Below are 19,266 nucleotides of genomic sequence, written 5' to 3' on the forward strand. Positions count from 1 at the left end.
ATTTGGATTAGACTGTCTGCTGTTTAAAATAGTTTACGTTCACCCAAATGCAATTCAGCACCTTTATTTACAAAAAACGACATATGGCTGCATATAAAATAGCAAAGATCCAGAAGACAGGACAGATATAAACTTAAAACATGTAAGTGGATGAAACCAGAACGGGAGTCACCATGCAGGAAATTTGAGCACGACTTAAAAACAAGCTATGTTTCTGATATGGTTTTAGGAAATCAAAGTGCGCTGAGCTGCTTGTTCCTCTTGTCTTTCTGGCGAGCTTTATCCTGGCCTTTGTGGGAGACGTTGGCGTCACTCTGGCTGAGCGCCGTCCGCGTCACCGTGGACATGCCGTCCACAAACTTGGTCTTAAACAGGACGTTGGCGTTTGTGAACATGCCGTCTTTGAGGGACACGACCACGAACTGCAGGAGGAGAGTTTGAAAATGAGCGACGGAAGCCTCACTGGGACAACATTCAAAATAATCCATTTACAGGCAGTTTGTGACAGATTCACCAATGACTGTTAATGCAATAACAAAAAAAGTTTCCATCTTCACTCCTTGCTCACTGCAATATTTATTACACAAATATAATTGTTTTTAAACTTCAGTCTGTTAAATTAGCTCCATCAATATGTCAGGAAATATGCACAAATATTAATATATAATTAATTTAAAAAAAAAATGTTTTAAACTGCAACATACAACACTTGATTTAAAAAAAAAACGTAACTTTTTACATGTCAATATAAATGCTGACAGCTTGTTAAAAAAGCTTGATAGTGCCTAGTTTGTTTTTTATTTAAACTTAATATTCATTCAATAAATTAACTATTCCGTCAGCTTTTTGAGTTGTAAAGAAATGTCGCTGCAATTTGAAGAATTTTTAGACAAATCAAGCTTTTAAAAAAACAATACTCCTTTTTCCCCTGAATACTAGACGTGTGGTTCTTGCACGAACTCTGGTTTGTGTGTGTGCTTCATGATCCCGTCATCAGCTAATAAAGTATTGGCTGACATGTAGGTGAGATTTAGATGAATTGATGCTGATTTGAAACAGTAACTTAAGGGCGTCACCAGCAAACTGCTCCTTCCCACATGAAATCTCACCTGGGAGCGTCTGAAATGCGTGCGCAGCATCTGTCCGATGTTTTGCGTGTGCGACAGATCCAGAGCCGCATCCACCTCGTCCAGGATGTAGATGGGAGCGGGCTTGAAAAGCAGCATGGCCAAGATGAGAGACAAAGCTACCAGTGACCTGGAAACAGATACGCGACACACTCTTTAAAGGTGACGACGGCTCAGAGAAGCAGCTCATCAGTGCGTTTGCTCACCTTTGTCCACCACTCAGCTCAGTCAGGTTTTCCTTCCAGGTGTCACCTAGGGCGACCTTGAACTCCAGACCATCCAGGACGCCGCAGCCCTGCTGAGGCGCCAGCTTTGCTGTAGCTCCTGGGAGCAGAGTGGAGAAAATGGAGCCAAAATCTTTGTTTACCTACAGAGAAAAGATCACAAAACCAAGAGATGAAATAGTTATGATTACAAATCAAAAAAGAATGCAGACATGCTAAAATCGATGCAAACCTTCTGCCAAGCCAAGTTAAGAGCTTCGTTCTTCTTCTGGTCCAATTCCTCAATGGTCTGCAAGATTTTTGCTTTGTCATTCTCCACAATTCTCTTTTTCTTCATCAGGTCATTGTACTGCAAAAGCAAAAAACACACAGTTTTCAGCAAACACAAAAATGTTGTCAAACATTTGGATCGACTCAGACGGCGCCGACAGGAGCTCCTCACCCTTTCCTCTGCCTCGTTCAGCATGTTCATGGCTCTCTTGTTGACGTTCCTCTCCAGCTTGGAAGTGGTTTCTTCCAGCTTCTTCAGCCGCTGGCCCGCCTCACGGGGGTTGTTGACTTTAAAGTCGTAGGAGGAGTTCGGCTGGCCGAAGAAATGGCGCTCCGACTGGATCCAGTCGTGTTCTTCCAGCATCCGAGCCACCTGCAAGTGACACGAACATCTCAAAAATCTAAGCTTTTTCTTTTAAAAGAACAATAGAATCTCTGCGTTCAAGTGAGGAGACAGGTGCAGGTTAGTGCGTACCTTGTCAGCAGCGTCCTGGCTGTCTTTATGATGTTTACTAATGTTGTGTTCCTGCTCCTTGATCTTCAGCTGAACCTCATTGTTCTGCTCTCTTATCTTATTGGCCTCCGAGTTTTTTCCCTATGAGGACAAGCATCTTTAAAAACTGGAAGATCTGCCATTACTGAGAAGAATTAAATACACATTTATGCTGAAAGCCGAGAACAAGCCGAAAGAAAGAAGAAAGCTTTCAATGAAACAGTCAAAATTCCACAACCTTGATCTCCTTGTCCTGTGCCATGATCACTTCTTTGAGTTTGGTCAGCTCCTCCTGGGCTTTCCGCACTGCCTCCTGCGCCACATTCATGATATTAGGCTCACACACACGTACAGTTAAACTGAAAACAAACTCATATTTTCAGCTGGCTTGAAAGAAAATGCAGCTTTATTTTTATTTTTTTTATCTAAAAGAGAGGAAAAAACATTTCATTTGTAAATAGGAAGGGTTGTTTTATTTGCCTCCAACGAAGAAAGTTAAAATAAATTCAGTGTTTCCATCCTGCTGAAGCTTCCTCTAACAACATAGTCAGATTGAAAACTAAATCGATAAAACGTCAGACTTCACAGATGGAAAAGATTAATGTAACTCTACATGTAGCAAACATGACCAAAATCATCACAATGTCATTGGCTCAAACAAACAATCTATGTAGATGACGATTTTTTGTTTTTGGCTCAAATTCAAAGTCTTAGAGCATCTGAAAGGTTTCTCTCCGCTCCAAAACCTCTTTTAAAACATGCCGAAAGACTGTAGAACACTGCTGTTTTGTCTGTTTACTATTTATGCCTCCTAATTTATGTGATGATTCTATTTTCTTTCCTCTGAAAAAGGCCATTTTTAAAGTTGCATAATTATTTTCTAAGGTTTGAATTTGTGATTTTGAATCTTTGAACTGAATTTTTTGAAGTAAAAGTTTTTTTGGTATGTTTTGTATCTCCACAGAAATCATCGCTTTCTGGATCTATTCAAGCTGATTTGGTTTAGCTCGACTTTCTCAACAAACATCCTCTCCTTTCTTAAAAATCATGAGGATTTAGTGCTGCTATTGCAAATCTCTGCCGGGAAAGCTTTTAGGAGACTGTTGCCTTCCCAGCCGACACTCCTACCTTGTTCTGGGTCACGGTGCAGGCCATGCTGTCTATTTGTTCCTGAAAGGCCTTCATGGCCTCGTCGACGGCCTGAATCTGCTGCTCGTAGGTGGCCTGCTCCCTCCGGAGCTCCTCCAGCTCCAAGGCCACAGCTTCAGACTCCTGGAGACGAGAATAAACAAACCCAATGATTAGAAATATTAAATCAAATATTACAAAGGTTTAGCTATCTTAAAATAATTCTGGGAACCACTCATTTCTGCATATTTTCATTAAAACAAACAGTTTACCTGCTGCTTCTGCTTTAAAGTCTTGTTGAAGGCGTCTGCTTTTGCTTTTGCTTTGTTGAGTTTCTCCTGGGCAGCCTTCAACTCCTTCTCCCTCTCAGCCTCGGCATTCTTCATTTTGTTTTCCAGCACCTTGTACTTCTCCTCGGCTCGCTTCTGCAGCTCCTTGGTGAGGCGCAAAGTGGCCTCACTCTCGTCTGGGGAAGCAAACGTCACAAAAGGTCTTAAAATAACTGCAGATGAAACCTCCCGCTTTCCCTCCCTCTATTAAACTGAAGTTAAAGTCCAGACCGATGGCTTTCTGCAGCCTCTCCAGCTCCTCCTGCTGCTGATGGAAGGAGCTCTGCTGCAGCTTGGTCTGCAGGATCTGCTCCTCCTCCACCTTCAGCTCGTGCTGCTGCTTCAGCTGCCGATACCTGCAGAAAGGGAAAAGTGAAATGAAAAACGTCATTTGGAATAAATTAACCAAAGAAATCCTTTCTAAACTACGACAGAGTTGTAAACTGGCCCTAAACAGCTGGGCCTTATACGTTTTTTAAAAGCAGGCTTCCTCAGACAACTTAAAAAATAAATTAAAAAAACACGGTTATCTTCTTTGATTTGACTTTTGTCTCATAAAAATATCCTTCACTACAAGATCAAACAAAACATCTCTATAACTTCTGATTTTTAACTGCAGGCCAAACAAGAAATGTAAAATAGACTTAATAGATTTTTTTTAACACTTGTCACCAGTAGCTTGTTTTAAAGAAACACAATGAATTAAAAAATATATAATCAAGCTGAATTGAATGTTTTATTGATTAAGAGGATCTAATTTTCCATGGTGCATAATAGGGATGCCACCATTCTCGGTTTCAAACCAAACTGTTTGCTCCACATTTAAACCGCATTGTGGGGAAGGGGATTTGTTCCATCGCTACTGCGTGTTTACATTGAAAGTGTCAAACAGTTGTGCTAAATTTAAGAAGGATTTACTATTTATTGTCTTATTACATTACTCCAGGCTTAGTATTAGCCAACTGATATATATATATATATTTTTTTTTTGCTTATTAGCAAATTTAAAATGATTTTTTCAAAAATGTTGTTTGTCTCTTTGTAGTACAAAAGTCATATTTCGAACCGTGACCCAAAAATTGAGGTTTGAACTGAATCGAGGGGAAAGTGAATCACTGCATCCCACTTAAAAGAAGGGGTTTCACAACAGAAAGTACCGCTAGTTTTAGTAAATATATAGGAGTTTTTTTAATGTGTAGAGGAACTTTTCTGCTTTTTCATTTGCATACTTCTCAGCGGTTCCCTTCAGACTGGACATCTGTCGCTCAGTATCCTGAAGTTTGGCCTCCTTATCGCTCAGGCTGTCCTGAACATCTTTTACTTCCTGCAGGCTCGACAAAATCGATGCCGACTGCGAGCGAGCGCCTGGAAAGAAAAAAAGAGGAGCCAAGTATTGAAACTGATTTGATTTTCCAAGGAAACAGGAGTCGAGCGTTGATCTCACCTCCACTCAAAGTTCCCTGCGGGTCAAAGATGTCTCCCCCAAGCGTAACAGTCTTGGTCATCACCTGTTTGTCAAACGCCACTTTCTTTGCGTTGTCCAAAGTGTCACAGACCAGCGTGGAGCCGAACACATACTCCATGGCTTTACGAAGGTCAGACTCGTATCCCACCAGGGACAGAGCTGTGTGAACGTTGTCCTCCCCGACCTCACAGAACAAAGACAAAATCACGGAAAATTACCTACGAGAAAACCTAATGAATGAGATGTGATTCCTTTTATACACAAGAAAAAGTCGGAGACTATGAAAGCACAGAGTTTTCTCACCAGGCGCTTCGCGGTGTGGATCACTTTGTCGTTGAGAGTTTTGGCAGATATCTTGTTGAGAGGAATGATGGTGTACCTGCGCTGTAGCTCTCCTTTCTCCAGCAGCTTCTTACCAGTCACCTAAGAAGGAAGGATTCAATCATTTAGTCACAAAGATTCTGTTTATTCACCTGTGAAATAAATTTAAAAAAAAAACTTTCAAAAGGTCTACCTCTGTGTCTACAACAATGTTGTAGAGCCGTCCACCTGCAACTACCTCCAGTGCCGTGGCATAGGAAACATCACTGACACTTATGAGATTAGCTAGAAGGCCCTTCACTTTGCTTCGGTCCCAGCCTCTCTCCGGATCTCTGGGAGACAGCAGAATTTATTACAACAGAAAAGAAGAAAAATGCAAACTGAAGAAAAGAAAAATGACTCAAATAAAACATCGTCAAGAGGAAGAAAAAAAACTCAATTCATGGTGGACAAGATAAGAAATTAAAGTTCTATTTCTTAATCAAATCTTTAGATTAGATAGTTCATAGAGATGAAAGAAACAGCAGAATCAATCATTTGTCCACACTTAAAACTTCAAATCAAAATAGTTCCTGTTTATGTTTAAGCTGTAAAATCTTGTAAACTGTTAAACTATTTGGAATTAGCTGTTAATGAATTTATGGATCAATTTTGCCCCACTCCAAAAACCATTATGTTGCTGCAAATGAAAATATGAACAAAATTAAAATCACTACATATGAAATAATTCACTAACTGCAGGCATTTTACTTTTCCAGTCAATAAACTAAACACATCTGCCACCTGGTTTATTTATAGATTTTGAATAAGAATGTTAAACGAAATCTTACGTGTCTGGGCTTATACGCTGTTATGTAAATTAAAATGTACATTTAAAGGCATGATACTCAAACAGATAGAAGCGTTTACTTGTATTCAAAGCGCAGGCTGGGAAAACGAGACATGAGTCGGTCAAAGGTCTCCTTAAGTTGAGCGACTTCTCTGGAAAGCTGTCTTCGTTTTTCCATCAGGCTTTCTTCTTTTCCATCTGCAGCAGCACAAACACAAGTTGAGTCACTAAACAGGCAAAAGCTTTTACAACATTCGTCTTTTATTTTCAGGAGAATGCTGCACCTTCATAGTTGAGTTTGGCCAGCTCCGCCTCCAGTTTCTCTCGGCTGCTTTTGACGGCCTTAAAGGTGTCCTGATCTTTCTTGTAGCCGCTGTCCATCTTCTTCATCTCCGCTTGTTTGGTCTTCAGCTCTGCCTGGGCATGCTTCAGGGTCATTTGGGCCTGTGCAAAGATGGAAATGGTTGGGTTTCGGATCAAATAATTCAACGGAGAAGCAGCAGGTGTGCAGGACGTCAAGCCACTGCACATCAAAAGTGTCTCTTTTCTCCACCTGCTTGGCCTCTGTGTCTGCTTTGCTCATCTCGTTCTTGCAGGCCATCATCTGCCCAGCTAAAGTGGCTTCCTCGCCGTCCTCGTTGGTAGAAAGACCCGCCGACACAGCTTTGAAATGCTGCTCAGCTGCCTCAAGTTCAGCTGTGTTTTTCTGTCCTTCCACCTGCAGTGCCTGAAGCTGTTCGGACAACTTGCTCACTTCTTTTTCCTTCACCACGAGCACTTTCTTGTCCTAAAAAGAATGACCGAGACCAATAAGCTTGATAAAGTAAAAATCTTGCAGCCACCAATGAGAAGCACAAATGAATCCATTACCTCCTCCATGCTCTTCACGAGCTCTTTCCTCTTTTTGGTTTCATCTTTCAGATTCTGCTTTTTTAAGTCGAGACTGCTCTGAGCTTTGGCATCCTCACGCTGCACACTTGCAAGAGACATCTCCAAGGTTTTTAATTCTCCGTTTACCTCCTTAAAATAAACACCAAAAGTGTGTCAGAGCCACACAAAACATACAAATATTTTTTTTCTTTTATTTCTCTTTCAGTACCTGGTCATTTTTCTTCTGAAGCTCTTGAATCTGAGCAGAAAGCTCCTGGATTTTGCTCTCATTCTCTGAAACTTTGGCCTGCATCTTGACAATGTTGCCTTGCATCACCTTCAGATTTTCAGCCGACTTGACTTTAGTCTCCTCGGCACACACAAACAGCCAGGCCACATAAAGTCGTGACAAGTGCTGGATCTCACGCATCAGCTTCTGGTACTCCAAATAGGAGGATCTTTCCTGTGCATCAAAGAACATTTAAAGCATATCCTTAAATCATTACACAAATGTTGAAATAAAAAATAAATAAAAAACATTTAGCTCACCTCTTGCAGCTTTTGCATAGTTGGAGTAATCTCTTCATCCAAAATCTAAACGTCAGGAAACATAGAACAAAGTTTGCAGCTGCTTGTTTCCCCAAAAACCACAAGAAACTTGAATAACAGATGGTAGACATACAGTCTGAATCTCTCTCAGCTTGGCCTCTTTCTTCTCAATTGTTCTCTGTGCACTGATCTTTTTACATTCGTACATTCTGGTGCCTGCTGCCTCCTCAATCATAGCAAGAATCTAGAGACAAATAGTATATTAGTACTAACAAAAGTGTTTCTATTATACTTTTTTTTTCATCAAACAAAGTACATACCTCTGGTGGTTTCATATTCAAAACCTTGGTTATTCTTCCCTAAATAAGTAAAAAAAAAAAAAAGACCCCAAAGGTCAAACGAATGATTTTGTTTAGCAATTTCTGAAAACTCTCAATGTTTAAGATGCAAAGCTGACCTGCATGATGAGGAAATGAGGGTTGTTAACGTTGAGGCCAACAGAGCAGAACAAGTCCTGCACCCTGGTGTTGTTGGCATTGACCCCATTGATCAGATATTTGTTCCTGCCTCCTATGACAACCTTTATGAAGAAAACGTTTGTGATCAAGTTTTAAAAAATGCTTTATAAATTGGGATATTAAATAATTGTGTACTTTCCTGACCTGTCTGGTTACAGTGATCTCATCGTGGGTTTCAAACCCCAGAGGGCTCTGGCTCTTATTGGAGTTGTCAAAAGTAATAGACACAGTGGCCTTGGTGATGCCACCCTGGCCGTTCTTGTAAACCAAGTCCTGAAGGTTTGAAGCTCGAACCTTTTAAATAAAATAGAACAGAATTACTGTTTTTTTTGCTATTAAAAGAAGGCAAAGCTGCTTTTTTTTTTACTTTAATCAATGGAAACATGCGGAAACGTCCTTACGTGTGAGAGGTTGGAAATCCCCAAAAGGAAACATATCGAGTCCAAGATGTTGGACTTGCCACTGCCGTTCAGTCCCGTGATGGCATTGAATAGCGGGTCGAAGCCGTTAATTTCTGTCCTCTGTGCGTAAGATTTAAATCCTTCGATAATTATTGATTTAATGTACATCGTTACTTATCTTGTCTTGCCGAAACAAACGCCACAGAAAATATCCGTTTCAGCGACAAGTCAGTTAAAAGAAAAATGCGGCGAGCAAAGCAACAGCCCAATGTTTATATCAAACCAAAAGACTGTCGTCTAACTTGAATTTTGGCGGTAAACACACACTAAGAAAACTTTCGGTCGACAGTAGGCCATTCATCATGCCGGAGTCAAAACAAAAAAATCCATATGTAATATAATTTGACAGAAAATTGAAAGAAAATAAACATAAAAGACTTGGTCCGTAATTTGCTATAATTTATTCAGACCAGTTCAATTATGTTTATTTAAACGTTTTGTCAATGCATTTTGTAGGCATATACCGGGGCAGCTAAATCCCTAAACCATCGGGTGATTGGCGCACACTGTACTTTTTTAAAAATACTTTATTGTTTAACACATGTAGAACAAGTATGCAGGACAACAACATTAGCCATAACAGTGAGAATGCCACAGGATTATGAACAGTATAGGACTCCATAATACTTAAGGTTAAATTCTTTATATCTGAGTTTTATTGTCCATTGTGGTTAAAAAGCTGACCCACCAGTAGGATATCTTTATTAAAACAATTATTGTAAAATAATGATTTGTTCTTGTAAAGTATATACGCTATTCCAAACAAAAGAGTTATGAGGGGAAAATTTGTGAGTAAGTGCCCATGAAAGAAGAATCTGTCTGTGAAAAGCAGAGTTTAACTGGGATTTTGTCAATATTATAATGACAAAGGAGAAAAAAATGGAGACCATGTGTTAGCAAAAATGTGATGAGGGAAAATATTCCAGATGGAAAGTGGAATTTTTAAATATGATTTAATCAAGTTTATTTTAAAGTATTATTTAAAGAAGTAAAATTTAAGAAAATTTAAGCCTCCTTTTTTATAGTTCATTAATACAGATTTTTTTTAAATAAATATGATTTTTCCAGATGAAATTTAACAACATTTGGGCAATAGATTTAAGAGTCTGATTGTCCAAGTGTAGAGACAAAGCAAAATAAGTAAGTTGAGAAATCCCTTCTGCTTTTGAGAGTAGAATCTTCTTTCTCAAACTCAACTCTCTTTGAAGCCGTTGGTTAAAACGTTTTGGGAACGAAGTTTTTTTTTTTTTTTTTTTTTTTTTTTTATTGAACAATTGCAACATACAAAACAAGAAAATACAACAATTATGCACATATAATGTACAATAAAATTCTAAATACAGAACAAACATGTTGCATTCTTTAAAAAATACTAATTATTAATAATAAACACAAAAGGGAATAAGAAATAAAAAGAAACAAAAAAAAAAAAAGAGAAAAGAGAAAATGCGAGAGTAAATCTATGTCAGCGGTCCAAAAGATTTACAGATGCTAATTGTTTTTTGAGCTTTTGTATTTTTTGAAGCAGAAATTAAGTTTAAATAACGCTGCAGTTCCAGTTTGAACACAAAGAAATCCGGTTTTTTATTGGAAAATTTTCTTTTGTGTATATGAAATTTAGCGATAAATAATACCATGTTTACACAAAAGAAAGCATCACGGTCTTTGACATCAAAGCTATGAAAACCAAAAAGTATGTTTTTATAATAAAGTTGTATGTCAGCAAAAATAGAATCGGTGATAAATTTGTGAATGTTTTTCCAAAATCTGTATGTAAATTCACAAGACCAGAATAAATGAGAGCAGGTTTCAGGTTGTTTCTGGCAGAAAGTACAACTGGTGTTTATGTCAGCCTTAAATTTAGTTAAATAATGCTTTGCTGGATAAAATCTGTGTAGGAGTTTAAAAGAGATTTCTTTGACTTTATTTGTTAAGAAGTATTTTTGTGGTAAAGACCAGACTTTTTTCCAATCAATGTTAGAAGTGAAATTAGCCCAATAAAAGAACGAAGTTACTGAGCATCTTTCTAAACTATTTTTTTTAGATAATGGCGCCCCCTGTGGTAACAAAACTGATCTGAACAAAACAGAATTACCACATTTTTCTTGACAGCAGAAAAAAAAAATGAATTACTTATTCTTGACTGTAGAAATGTGTTGTATTTTTGTTTGTTTGTTTGTTTTTGTGTGTGTTCAGCTGTCTATTATTATGATTCTTGTTATTGTAATAAAATTATTAATATACAGTAATAAAGTGAGCCCTTCAAGTAGATGTTTCCTTTTTTGTAGCTTTGTAAATGGCTATTTTTGTCTAAGACAAAGCTTACATTTTTTAATTCATTGCAAACTTTCACACAAATTCCTAACCTGCATTTTATATATAAATCATATTTTTCAGACAAAAGTATTACAAGTAAACATCCTTTTTTTTAGGTCACAAATTTGTTTTGGAAATGTGTACTTTCAAAAAATAATAGAAATAATAGTTTTACATGTTTTAGGAAGTTCTAAAAGTTTACAAATTATGAAAAGAGGGTCAAATATTGTTTTCTCTGATATAATTTTCTAATTGTCTGTGTGACCCTGCAATGGACTGGCAACCTGTGCCGTGTGCACCCAGCTTCACCTGACAGTATAGGCCCCAACAACCCCATGACCTTGAAGAGGTGGGATGACTGCCACCTCAAAACTAAAAACTACACTTCAAAAACCGAATCTTAATGAAGTAAAAATATCCTCATCTAAAAAAAGGCTTTCTCCAAGAAATATTTTTGACAGCAAAATACTATTGGTTTAAAAAAACAAAGAAAAAAACTCATATTTTAAGAACTGTTGACTTATTTCAAGGGGGTGCTTTTGCAGTGTGATTGGTTTTGAGTCAAGAAAATGTAACAATATTTGTGTTTTAATTAAGTGCTTCAACTGTATTACATCATTTACACAAACCAGAGCAAAGTTACCCAGATATAGCATGTTAAATTTCTCCAAACTTCACATCATTTCTGCCAGAAATAAATGGTTCTTAAAAAGTGTTGCAATACTCTCCAACTTACACACTCTGATGAAGAAAAGTGCAGGAGATGTAAGTAGGATTTTAACAAGATAAAACAGGTTGGTCAACATCCCAGAGATCTTGAAAAGTTTTCTTGTAGTTGTCAAGTGATTTTCTAATTAAAAAAAAAAACAGAAAACAAGCAATTGACGAGTTAATCAAGATACGTAAGATATCATGTTTATACAGAACAAGTTCACGATTTATTAAAACCACAAAAAGCCATAAACGTGAGCTTCACAACTCCAACAAGGTCTTGTTCTGAACGATGCATAAACTACTGATGCCCAAGATATGAGCACACACACAAGACATGCACTCAAATTCCAGCGTTTCCTTATGAATCCAGGGGAACGGGGCACATGGAGAGACAGACCAAATTACAGGCATACAAGCATATCTGTGACAGCACAACACAGTCCCCTCTGTTGGAGTAATAGGTGGTGGGCTTGATGTAAGCAAAGTCAAAGTTCTCTAGAGGCAGTGACCTCTTACAGTAGCGGTCGCTGACTGCAACCAGGGCTCGAACCATGGTGTATTTAGCAGAACTGTTGACGGCCGTCACCGAACGCACTTTGTCAAAGTGCAGCAGGAAACTGGGATCGTCCTGAAGAGAGGAATTGAAAAAGACTTCAGCATAAATATTTGAGCATGTCTCATGTTCAGTGTTTTCCTAAACTGATCATTTTAAGCTTTCAAAGTTTTGATGGAATGCTTTTACTTCCAGTGCTTCCACTCTCCTCTTTAAAAGTCCCATCAAGCCTATCATGATTGACAATGCATTTACATTTCAACTCATAAGATACAGGAAATTAAATTACAGCAAAGTATTTTTCTGACCAACGTTTTAAATTCTTGTTTGTTGCGTAGAGCTCTGGATCGGAAAATAAGTGTCGTGTGGAATCTGCATGAGTTGTGTTTTTTAAATCATAGTATAATAGAGACTTTTTCCTGTTAATACACTGGATGAAAGGAATTCATTTTTTAATCAAATGTAAAAACGTTGAGGTCAAACATGTTTCTGTTTTGTAGAAGTTCAAACAAAAACCTAACCCAGCGATTCGGCACATTTTTTGGGGAAGATGATGAGCACCACAGTTGCTACTGCTGGACACGTTAGAAAGAATGGCTCCAAATTTCAGGTATCAGTGTATCAGTTGATACACTTTATTCAGGTATAAAGTGTATCAACATCAAGTAAAATTATTTTTTTCTGTCTACTATTTTTGTCAGCAGATATAATTATAACTGAATTGGGAAAATGATTCACGACTGAATCATATTTATCACATTTAAATCTGTCGTATTTAAAATTTGTTTCTCATAATTTCAATATTTAACTTTTTTTGCTGAGCTTCGGCTTAGCAACCAAACGATAGTAGTTAATAACTTAATATTTAAATCTCTCCAATATTTACAATTTTTTGAAAAAAAACCTACTCTTTGATTATTGAAACATATGTAACAACACATTGTAATGATGTACTTGCAGAGAAATACGTTGTATACCTTGTATAATTAACTTTTTTGTGAAAATCTTTTTAGGAATTTATATTTTTGAAATTTTAAAATGTCTGGTGAGTAAAAATATTTTGGTTATTAGAAGATTTTTTTCTTATTTGCAAAACTTTAGAAACCTTGTTGGTCATTTTAATCAAACAATGTGCTATTAAACCCAGAGATAAAATTCCTCAGAGTGAAATCTTTATTTTTGCCTCTACCACTCTAAAATATTTCTTTGCTTTAAAAATAATCCTTGTCTGCAAGAGTGGGAAATAATGTGTTTTTATAAAACATAATGCCTTAACATATAAAGTACTAAAGCTAAAAGTTCTGTGTTTTCATTAAATCTTTTTATTTTGATGCTATATATAGAAAAAAAACCACAAAGCACACTGCTAAAAGAATTTAGGGGGGGCGTAGGGGCAGAAAAGATGCCCAGATTTCCCTCGCCCGGGCCACTTCTTCCAGCTTCTCTGGGGAGACCCCGAGATGTTCCAAGGCCAGCTGAGAGATGTAGTCTCTCCAGCGTGTCCTGGGTCTTCCCCGGGGCCTCCGCCCAGTGGGACATGCCCGGAACACCTCTTTAGGGATTCGTCCAGGAGGCAACCGGACCAGATGCCATAGCCACCTCAACTGGCTCCTCTCAATGTGGAGGAGCAGGGGTTCTACTCCGAGCAAAACACATATGGGCTGGATGAGCGAACTCCCACGAACCCTCCAGCACCCTAAAGAGGGTGTAGAACTGGTCCACACCGGACTGTTGTTCCAGGATCTGAGGTTCGACTATCGGACGGATTCAACTGTCCTCTCCAGTACCCTCCAGACTTTCTCCCTGGGAAAGTCTATGCCAGTCTATTCATTTCAACTAATTTAACAGACTAATTTATGTGGAGATGATCAGGTTTTGATTATACTTTTATACTTTTGATTGTGCATTTACTTGGTTCCATTTATATATATGAACATCATGTAACTTGTGATTTCACCTGTGCTTGCTTGCTGTAAACTGAATGGGACTGCCATGAATCACCAGATTAGGAGTGCTGAGCTAAAACCACAAGGTTGTCTATGTTTTCTTGTCTGTGGTGTTTATGGAACAGAGGCATCTGACGATTGCAGAATCGCCATCCTTGACTGGCAGGAAAACCCACCTTTTGAAGTATTTTACATGTCTGCTTTAGGAGCAGAGAGAAAGAGCAGATGACAGCGGAGCTTTCTGGCCTGGTGGTGTCTGAAATGCATCTGAATCTCTCCCTTAGCAAAGGTTTGAACTTTCATGCAGACTCTTGTGTGATTTATTTCTTTTCCTACTGCACATTAGAGCTTTGGTGTCCTGATCCTTCCGAACCTGCCAAGGCCTTTCACGCGGCCTGCAACATTAATTTTCAAGATATTTATTTGCACTTGTTTTCGTCACATGTATTCATTCACAGATTTTTTTGCACTTTAATTTATTTTTATTTTATATTTGCTTGTATTTTTTGGTTTGGTTTTCTCTTTCTCAATCATTTCTTTCGTTGAATTTGTTTTGTAAAAGCATTGCGATTAGAGTTGAAAAGCTGAGAGCTGTCATATATGTGTGTGAATGTGGATGTATATGAGTGTCTGTTATATACTTATTTTGTGTCTTGAACTGCATTTTTGTTTGAATATACTTTTATGCTTTGTCTGTGCCATCTCAAGGGACCGATCCTCCATTTGTTTAGTAAATGTTTAAATAAATAAATCTTCATGACATCGTCTACACATATAACAATACCTATTATGGCAAACTCAGACTGTGTAAAACGATGAAAACAAAAAACATTCAGATAATACTGAAAATATATTGGTTATTTACCACATCGGGGTCTCGCCCATCGACCAGGGTCAAGTCTTGCAGTGACCAGACCTCCGCCTTCCTGTAGCTGTCCTGAATGCTGGAGCGCTTGGTTTGGGACCTCTTGGATTTTGAAGACGTGGATACGTGACACTGCACGATGCATAACTCCACTGCACTGTTCTTTCCAACTGCAAAATAGACATCAACATGCTCCTAAACATTTAACAGAGGATCACCTTGTTTTGCATCCATGGTTTTAAAAATAGAAAAAAGGATTTAAAAAAAAGAAAAAAGAAATCTAAAAAAATTCAATTAGTACCTGAGACACACAGGAAATGCTTCCCACGCGACAGCTCTTCAATTTCTATGAACTCCACCAACTTGTGCTTTTCAGGGCGGAATAAAATCCTCTGCATCTCCTCCCTGAGAAGAGATGACATAACTGGAAACGAAAAAGGCCAAAAAAAGGGGGCCCCACAAAATTGAGAGATGGTAGAAATTGGAGAAGAAAAAAAGAAATGTCAAGAAGCAAGATCGTGTCCAAGGAGGAGACCGAAATCTTCCAGCTCAGGAAGAGGAGGCGCTGATGTGTCCACTGGAGAAGATAATGTGAAAGTATGTGGCTGTTTGCGTGGTATGACCTAGTACCCCGCCACCACCTCCACCCACACACACACAAGCACACACAGAGTTCACTCTTTGGAAAACGTTATCCACAGAAAGTGGTTCAGTTGAAAAAAAGGGGGCAATTAAAGTCCAATCTCTTCATCACTTTGCATTTTTATTGCTCTAATTAGCATCCATTATCAGTCTATTAATGTACACTGCAAATGGATGCTATTCCTTTATATGTTGTATGTGTGTGTGTGTATGTGTATGTGTGTGAGGAGGGGGGGGGGGGGGATTACAGCCAAAAAACAAACAAACATTAAAACCACACAATTCCACAAACCCGTTTCATTTTGATTTGGCATTTTTCGTGTTCCTCCCCCCTCAAAGAGACACTCTCCTTTTTGTTTTTTCCACCGGCTCCTCTTGCTCACATACAGACAGTGATATATAATGTGGCACAGCGCCCGCTGCTTGTCTGTGATTAAACGGTTGTTGTGTGGGAAAAGGATGTCCCACAGCACTCAACATGGTTTCCATTACCCTGTAGTAATTCAATCTCTGAGAATAGGTACAAGTGGGGTGAAGCACTTATGCGAGGAGCGAGGATGAGGAGTTTATTCAAATGCGCAAAGGATGCATCACTTCTTTGATGACCATGACTCACCAAGACTGACATGACCCACACATTTGCCATACAGAGTGCAATACAGTTTCTGAGGTGTTTTATATGTTTATATGGTCAGATGATAGTTTTCTGAAAGCAGAGGATTCCAGCATGAAGTGTCATGGTGATGTGATCTGTTTGCAGGAAGGCATGTGGCTCCATCGGATTTGTCACATTTGTGAAAACAAAGATGAGTCGCTCCCCAGCTAAGTGCTTTAACTTTGTTGTTGATGTTGCCGACGTTTTTTTCTTCTTTTTTTTGTGGGTGTTCGCTTGAAAGGCTCTTTGTCTCTGAGATGGAAAGACAAGTGGACTGGCAGGAAGCAGAGAGGAAGGGGAATCATACAAGTGTTGCAAACCCATGAATAACACATGAGGTGTATTATACTCACCTATTCTATCTAAAGAGCAGCTTGTCCATTTTGCCATGCATAAAAAAGAAATGCCCATCATATGTAGTTTTTTTTTTATTTAAATGCGGATAAACAAAAGTGGGAAATTTGAGAATTTACATGAATATGATAAGTGACTCAGATAATCAGCAAACTTTTTTTACAGTAAGATCTTGAAGCCTAACAACATAATTCTTATCATTATATATCATTATTCAAATGATTGCATAGATTCAGAAATGCAATAAAAATGAAAACTTTTTCTACAAATACAGGATGAAAACAGAGTATTAGTTGAAAAATGAAGTAAAATCACCACCACTTAAAAAAAATCCTCAGTCATAAAGTGAGATTAATTGAAAAAAAAAGTAACGTTTTGGAAATATATAAAATTACATAACGTACTTGAAATATCATTGTCAATCAAAAATAGATTGTCTAAACTTGGGAAAAAACAAAGCAAGATTATTTTTAAAATAGGATTTAGTTATGTAACCAATCCTATACTGTCACTTGAGATGTGGATCATCCTGTGTTGTTAAATGTTGCTTTTAATTTTTTCTGATTATATTAAAAAATGTTAGGTCTTTATATTTATATATTTAAGACATGAGACACAACTTAATCTAAAAAGTCCATGTATTAGTGCAGACTTTCACCTGATGTTGTCCTTTTACATCCTGAGGAGGGCAGTATCGTTGTGGGAATAACAAAGGCTGACGTTAAGGAACTTAGAAAACAAAAAATAAACAAAAACTCTGACTAAAGTTGCCCTGTTTTAGCCTATTTTGTGAAAATTTCTTTCAACCTAATATTAAATAAAAAAAAATTGTGTTTAAGGAATTTAATAAATATTGATCCAAAATCTAAATGATCAGAAAGTACGAACTATTAAAAATAAAAACAGATACTAATCTAAAATATACGATACAAAGCTTAAATAAAAGGAATAAAAAGTGGATTAAATTAAAATAGATATATTTGAGACAAAAGATCAAAATTAATAAAATTAAGATATGAAACAGTCAGAATTATTTTATTATGCTTCTTGAAAGGAATAAATAAATAAGTATGAGAAAGAATTACTGTGAAACTATAAGATAAACAGTCTGCTATGATTGTGTCATATGAGGTTGTGCAAGTTATTCCACAAAAAGCTTTGATTAATTAAAAAAAAGTTGAACTTGTGAGATAAAAGTCTAAATGATGGGATACCCATGAACAACTCTTTGGTAAAAAGGTAAGATCTATGCTGTAGCCTCTTGGCAAAACATTTTTGGTGCATTGTAAGTTTGCAAATCTTTATAATTTATGATCAAAACATGGATGTTTGGTAGACATGTACCGGTTTTGAACTGAGAATTAAACTCTGAGGGATTCAGTTACAATCAATGTAATAATTACCTGAATACAGTCCTGTAAAAATGATGTCTAGTAATGCTTTTAGAACACGTCCAATTCTGGATTAAACATTTCCACAAAATGTTTTAAACAGATTCGTAAAATTAAAAAAATCTCAAATAAATCTGTAATTCTGCTTTCTGAACATGGAGTCAACCTCATTGTATTGCATGTGCAAAGCCTTTTATTTCATGCTTGTGACTGTCTTGTCTCATACTTTCAGCTTCTGAAACAGTTACTTTGACTTTTTATTTAACATGTTTGTTATTGATCTCAATAATGTTTTTTTTCAGGACACTCTTAGATTATCTTTTCATTTTTTTTAATCGTTTTCATTGTGATATTTTAATTATGACGTTTTTAGCCCAAACAAAAAAATATGCGTTATGTTCTAGGACATATTTTCTTCAGAGCAGCAGTAGTTGTTAAAAGTTTGCCTCCGAGTTAACGACGAGAGTGTTTGCCCTCGGAGTAAGCCCTTCCCCATTTCCCGTCATCCAACACTCTTGCTAGCTCACAACCCCATCCTAACATTACCGGCACAACAAAAATGGCGACAAATATTGGAGCTATCCAGTCGTTCAGTTTTGAGCCAAATGCCAGCTAGGACAAGTGAAAAATACATGAGTCTAGTCATCTAGAGCATGCAGCTTGCCATTGTAGGCTCTATGTCCCACCTACAAGCTTGTTCCTACTGCATTTTTGCGTCTGCTCCTGATTCCCAACAATTTGAATAAAGACAATTCAGAAATCCAATTTTTAGCTTAAGTTACTTTATGCCCACCATCATCAGAAAAATGCCACAAGAGCATGTTCAAAATCAAAGTGGGTTTTTAATCTCATAACCGTTTCTCTTGTAATTTTTAACTTTCCTCTCCCTTTTTAAATTAATAGCAAAATCATCTTTAAAAGTAATCATTATGATTTATTTTCCTATATTTATCATTTTAAAATTGATGCATTCAACTTTCCATCTTGTTGTAAAGACTTATTCATACGTCAACCTAAACTTTCTATTATTAAACTAATCTCATATATATGTTTTCATTTTTTGTAATTGTGTTTTTTATTTGTATTTTGTTTTTGTTTTTATCTTAGAAATATGACATACCTTAAAACTGTTTATGTATTTCAGTGGCTGTAAACTAATTCTATAAAAACACAAGCACAACATGCTGCATAAAAGTGTAGAGAGCCCATTAGTGGTGAAAGGGCCCTGACTTAGTGGGACATAATG

The 19,266-nt window shown here is 37.3% G+C and overlaps 2 protein-coding genes across 2 annotated transcripts; both read right to left on the minus strand.

The window, feature by feature from the left end:
• Nucleotides 1-48: 48 nt before the first annotated feature.
• smc2 (structural maintenance of chromosomes 2) lies at nucleotides 49-9,040 on the minus strand. Its single transcript, XM_004065719.5, has 25 exons — nucleotides 8,525-9,040; nucleotides 8,268-8,417; nucleotides 8,063-8,185; nucleotides 7,926-7,964; nucleotides 7,739-7,849; nucleotides 7,606-7,650; nucleotides 7,286-7,519; nucleotides 7,057-7,206; nucleotides 6,740-6,973; nucleotides 6,471-6,630; nucleotides 6,267-6,384; nucleotides 5,551-5,689; nucleotides 5,340-5,459; nucleotides 5,016-5,220; nucleotides 4,801-4,936; nucleotides 3,803-3,927; nucleotides 3,515-3,708; nucleotides 3,243-3,386; nucleotides 2,353-2,427; nucleotides 2,097-2,216; nucleotides 1,794-1,994; nucleotides 1,584-1,700; nucleotides 1,334-1,494; nucleotides 1,110-1,257; nucleotides 49-422 (listed from the first exon to the last, which is right to left on the minus strand). The coding sequence occupies exons 1-25, from the start codon at nucleotides 8,690-8,692 to the stop codon at nucleotides 234-236; spliced, it is 3,606 nt and encodes a 1,201-aa protein (XP_004065767.1). The 5' UTR covers nucleotides 8,693-9,040; the 3' UTR covers nucleotides 49-233.
• Nucleotides 9,041-11,480: 2,440 nt separating this feature from the next.
• On the minus strand, nucleotides 11,481-15,580 carry exoc1l (exocyst complex component 1 like). Its single transcript, XM_004065718.5, has 3 exons — nucleotides 15,280-15,580; nucleotides 14,979-15,148; nucleotides 11,481-12,242 (listed from the first exon to the last, which is right to left on the minus strand). The coding sequence occupies exons 1-3, from the start codon at nucleotides 15,398-15,400 to the stop codon at nucleotides 11,973-11,975; spliced, it is 561 nt and encodes a 186-aa protein (XP_004065766.1). The 5' UTR covers nucleotides 15,401-15,580; the 3' UTR covers nucleotides 11,481-11,972.
• Between the last annotated feature and the right edge of the window lie 3,686 nt (nucleotides 15,581-19,266).

This window comes from Oryzias latipes, chromosome 1 (genome assembly GCF_053564925.1).
Source record: "Oryzias latipes strain Hd-rR chromosome 1, Olatipes_Hd-rR_3.1".
Lineage (NCBI taxonomy): Eukaryota > Metazoa > Chordata > Actinopteri > Beloniformes > Adrianichthyidae > Oryzias > Oryzias latipes.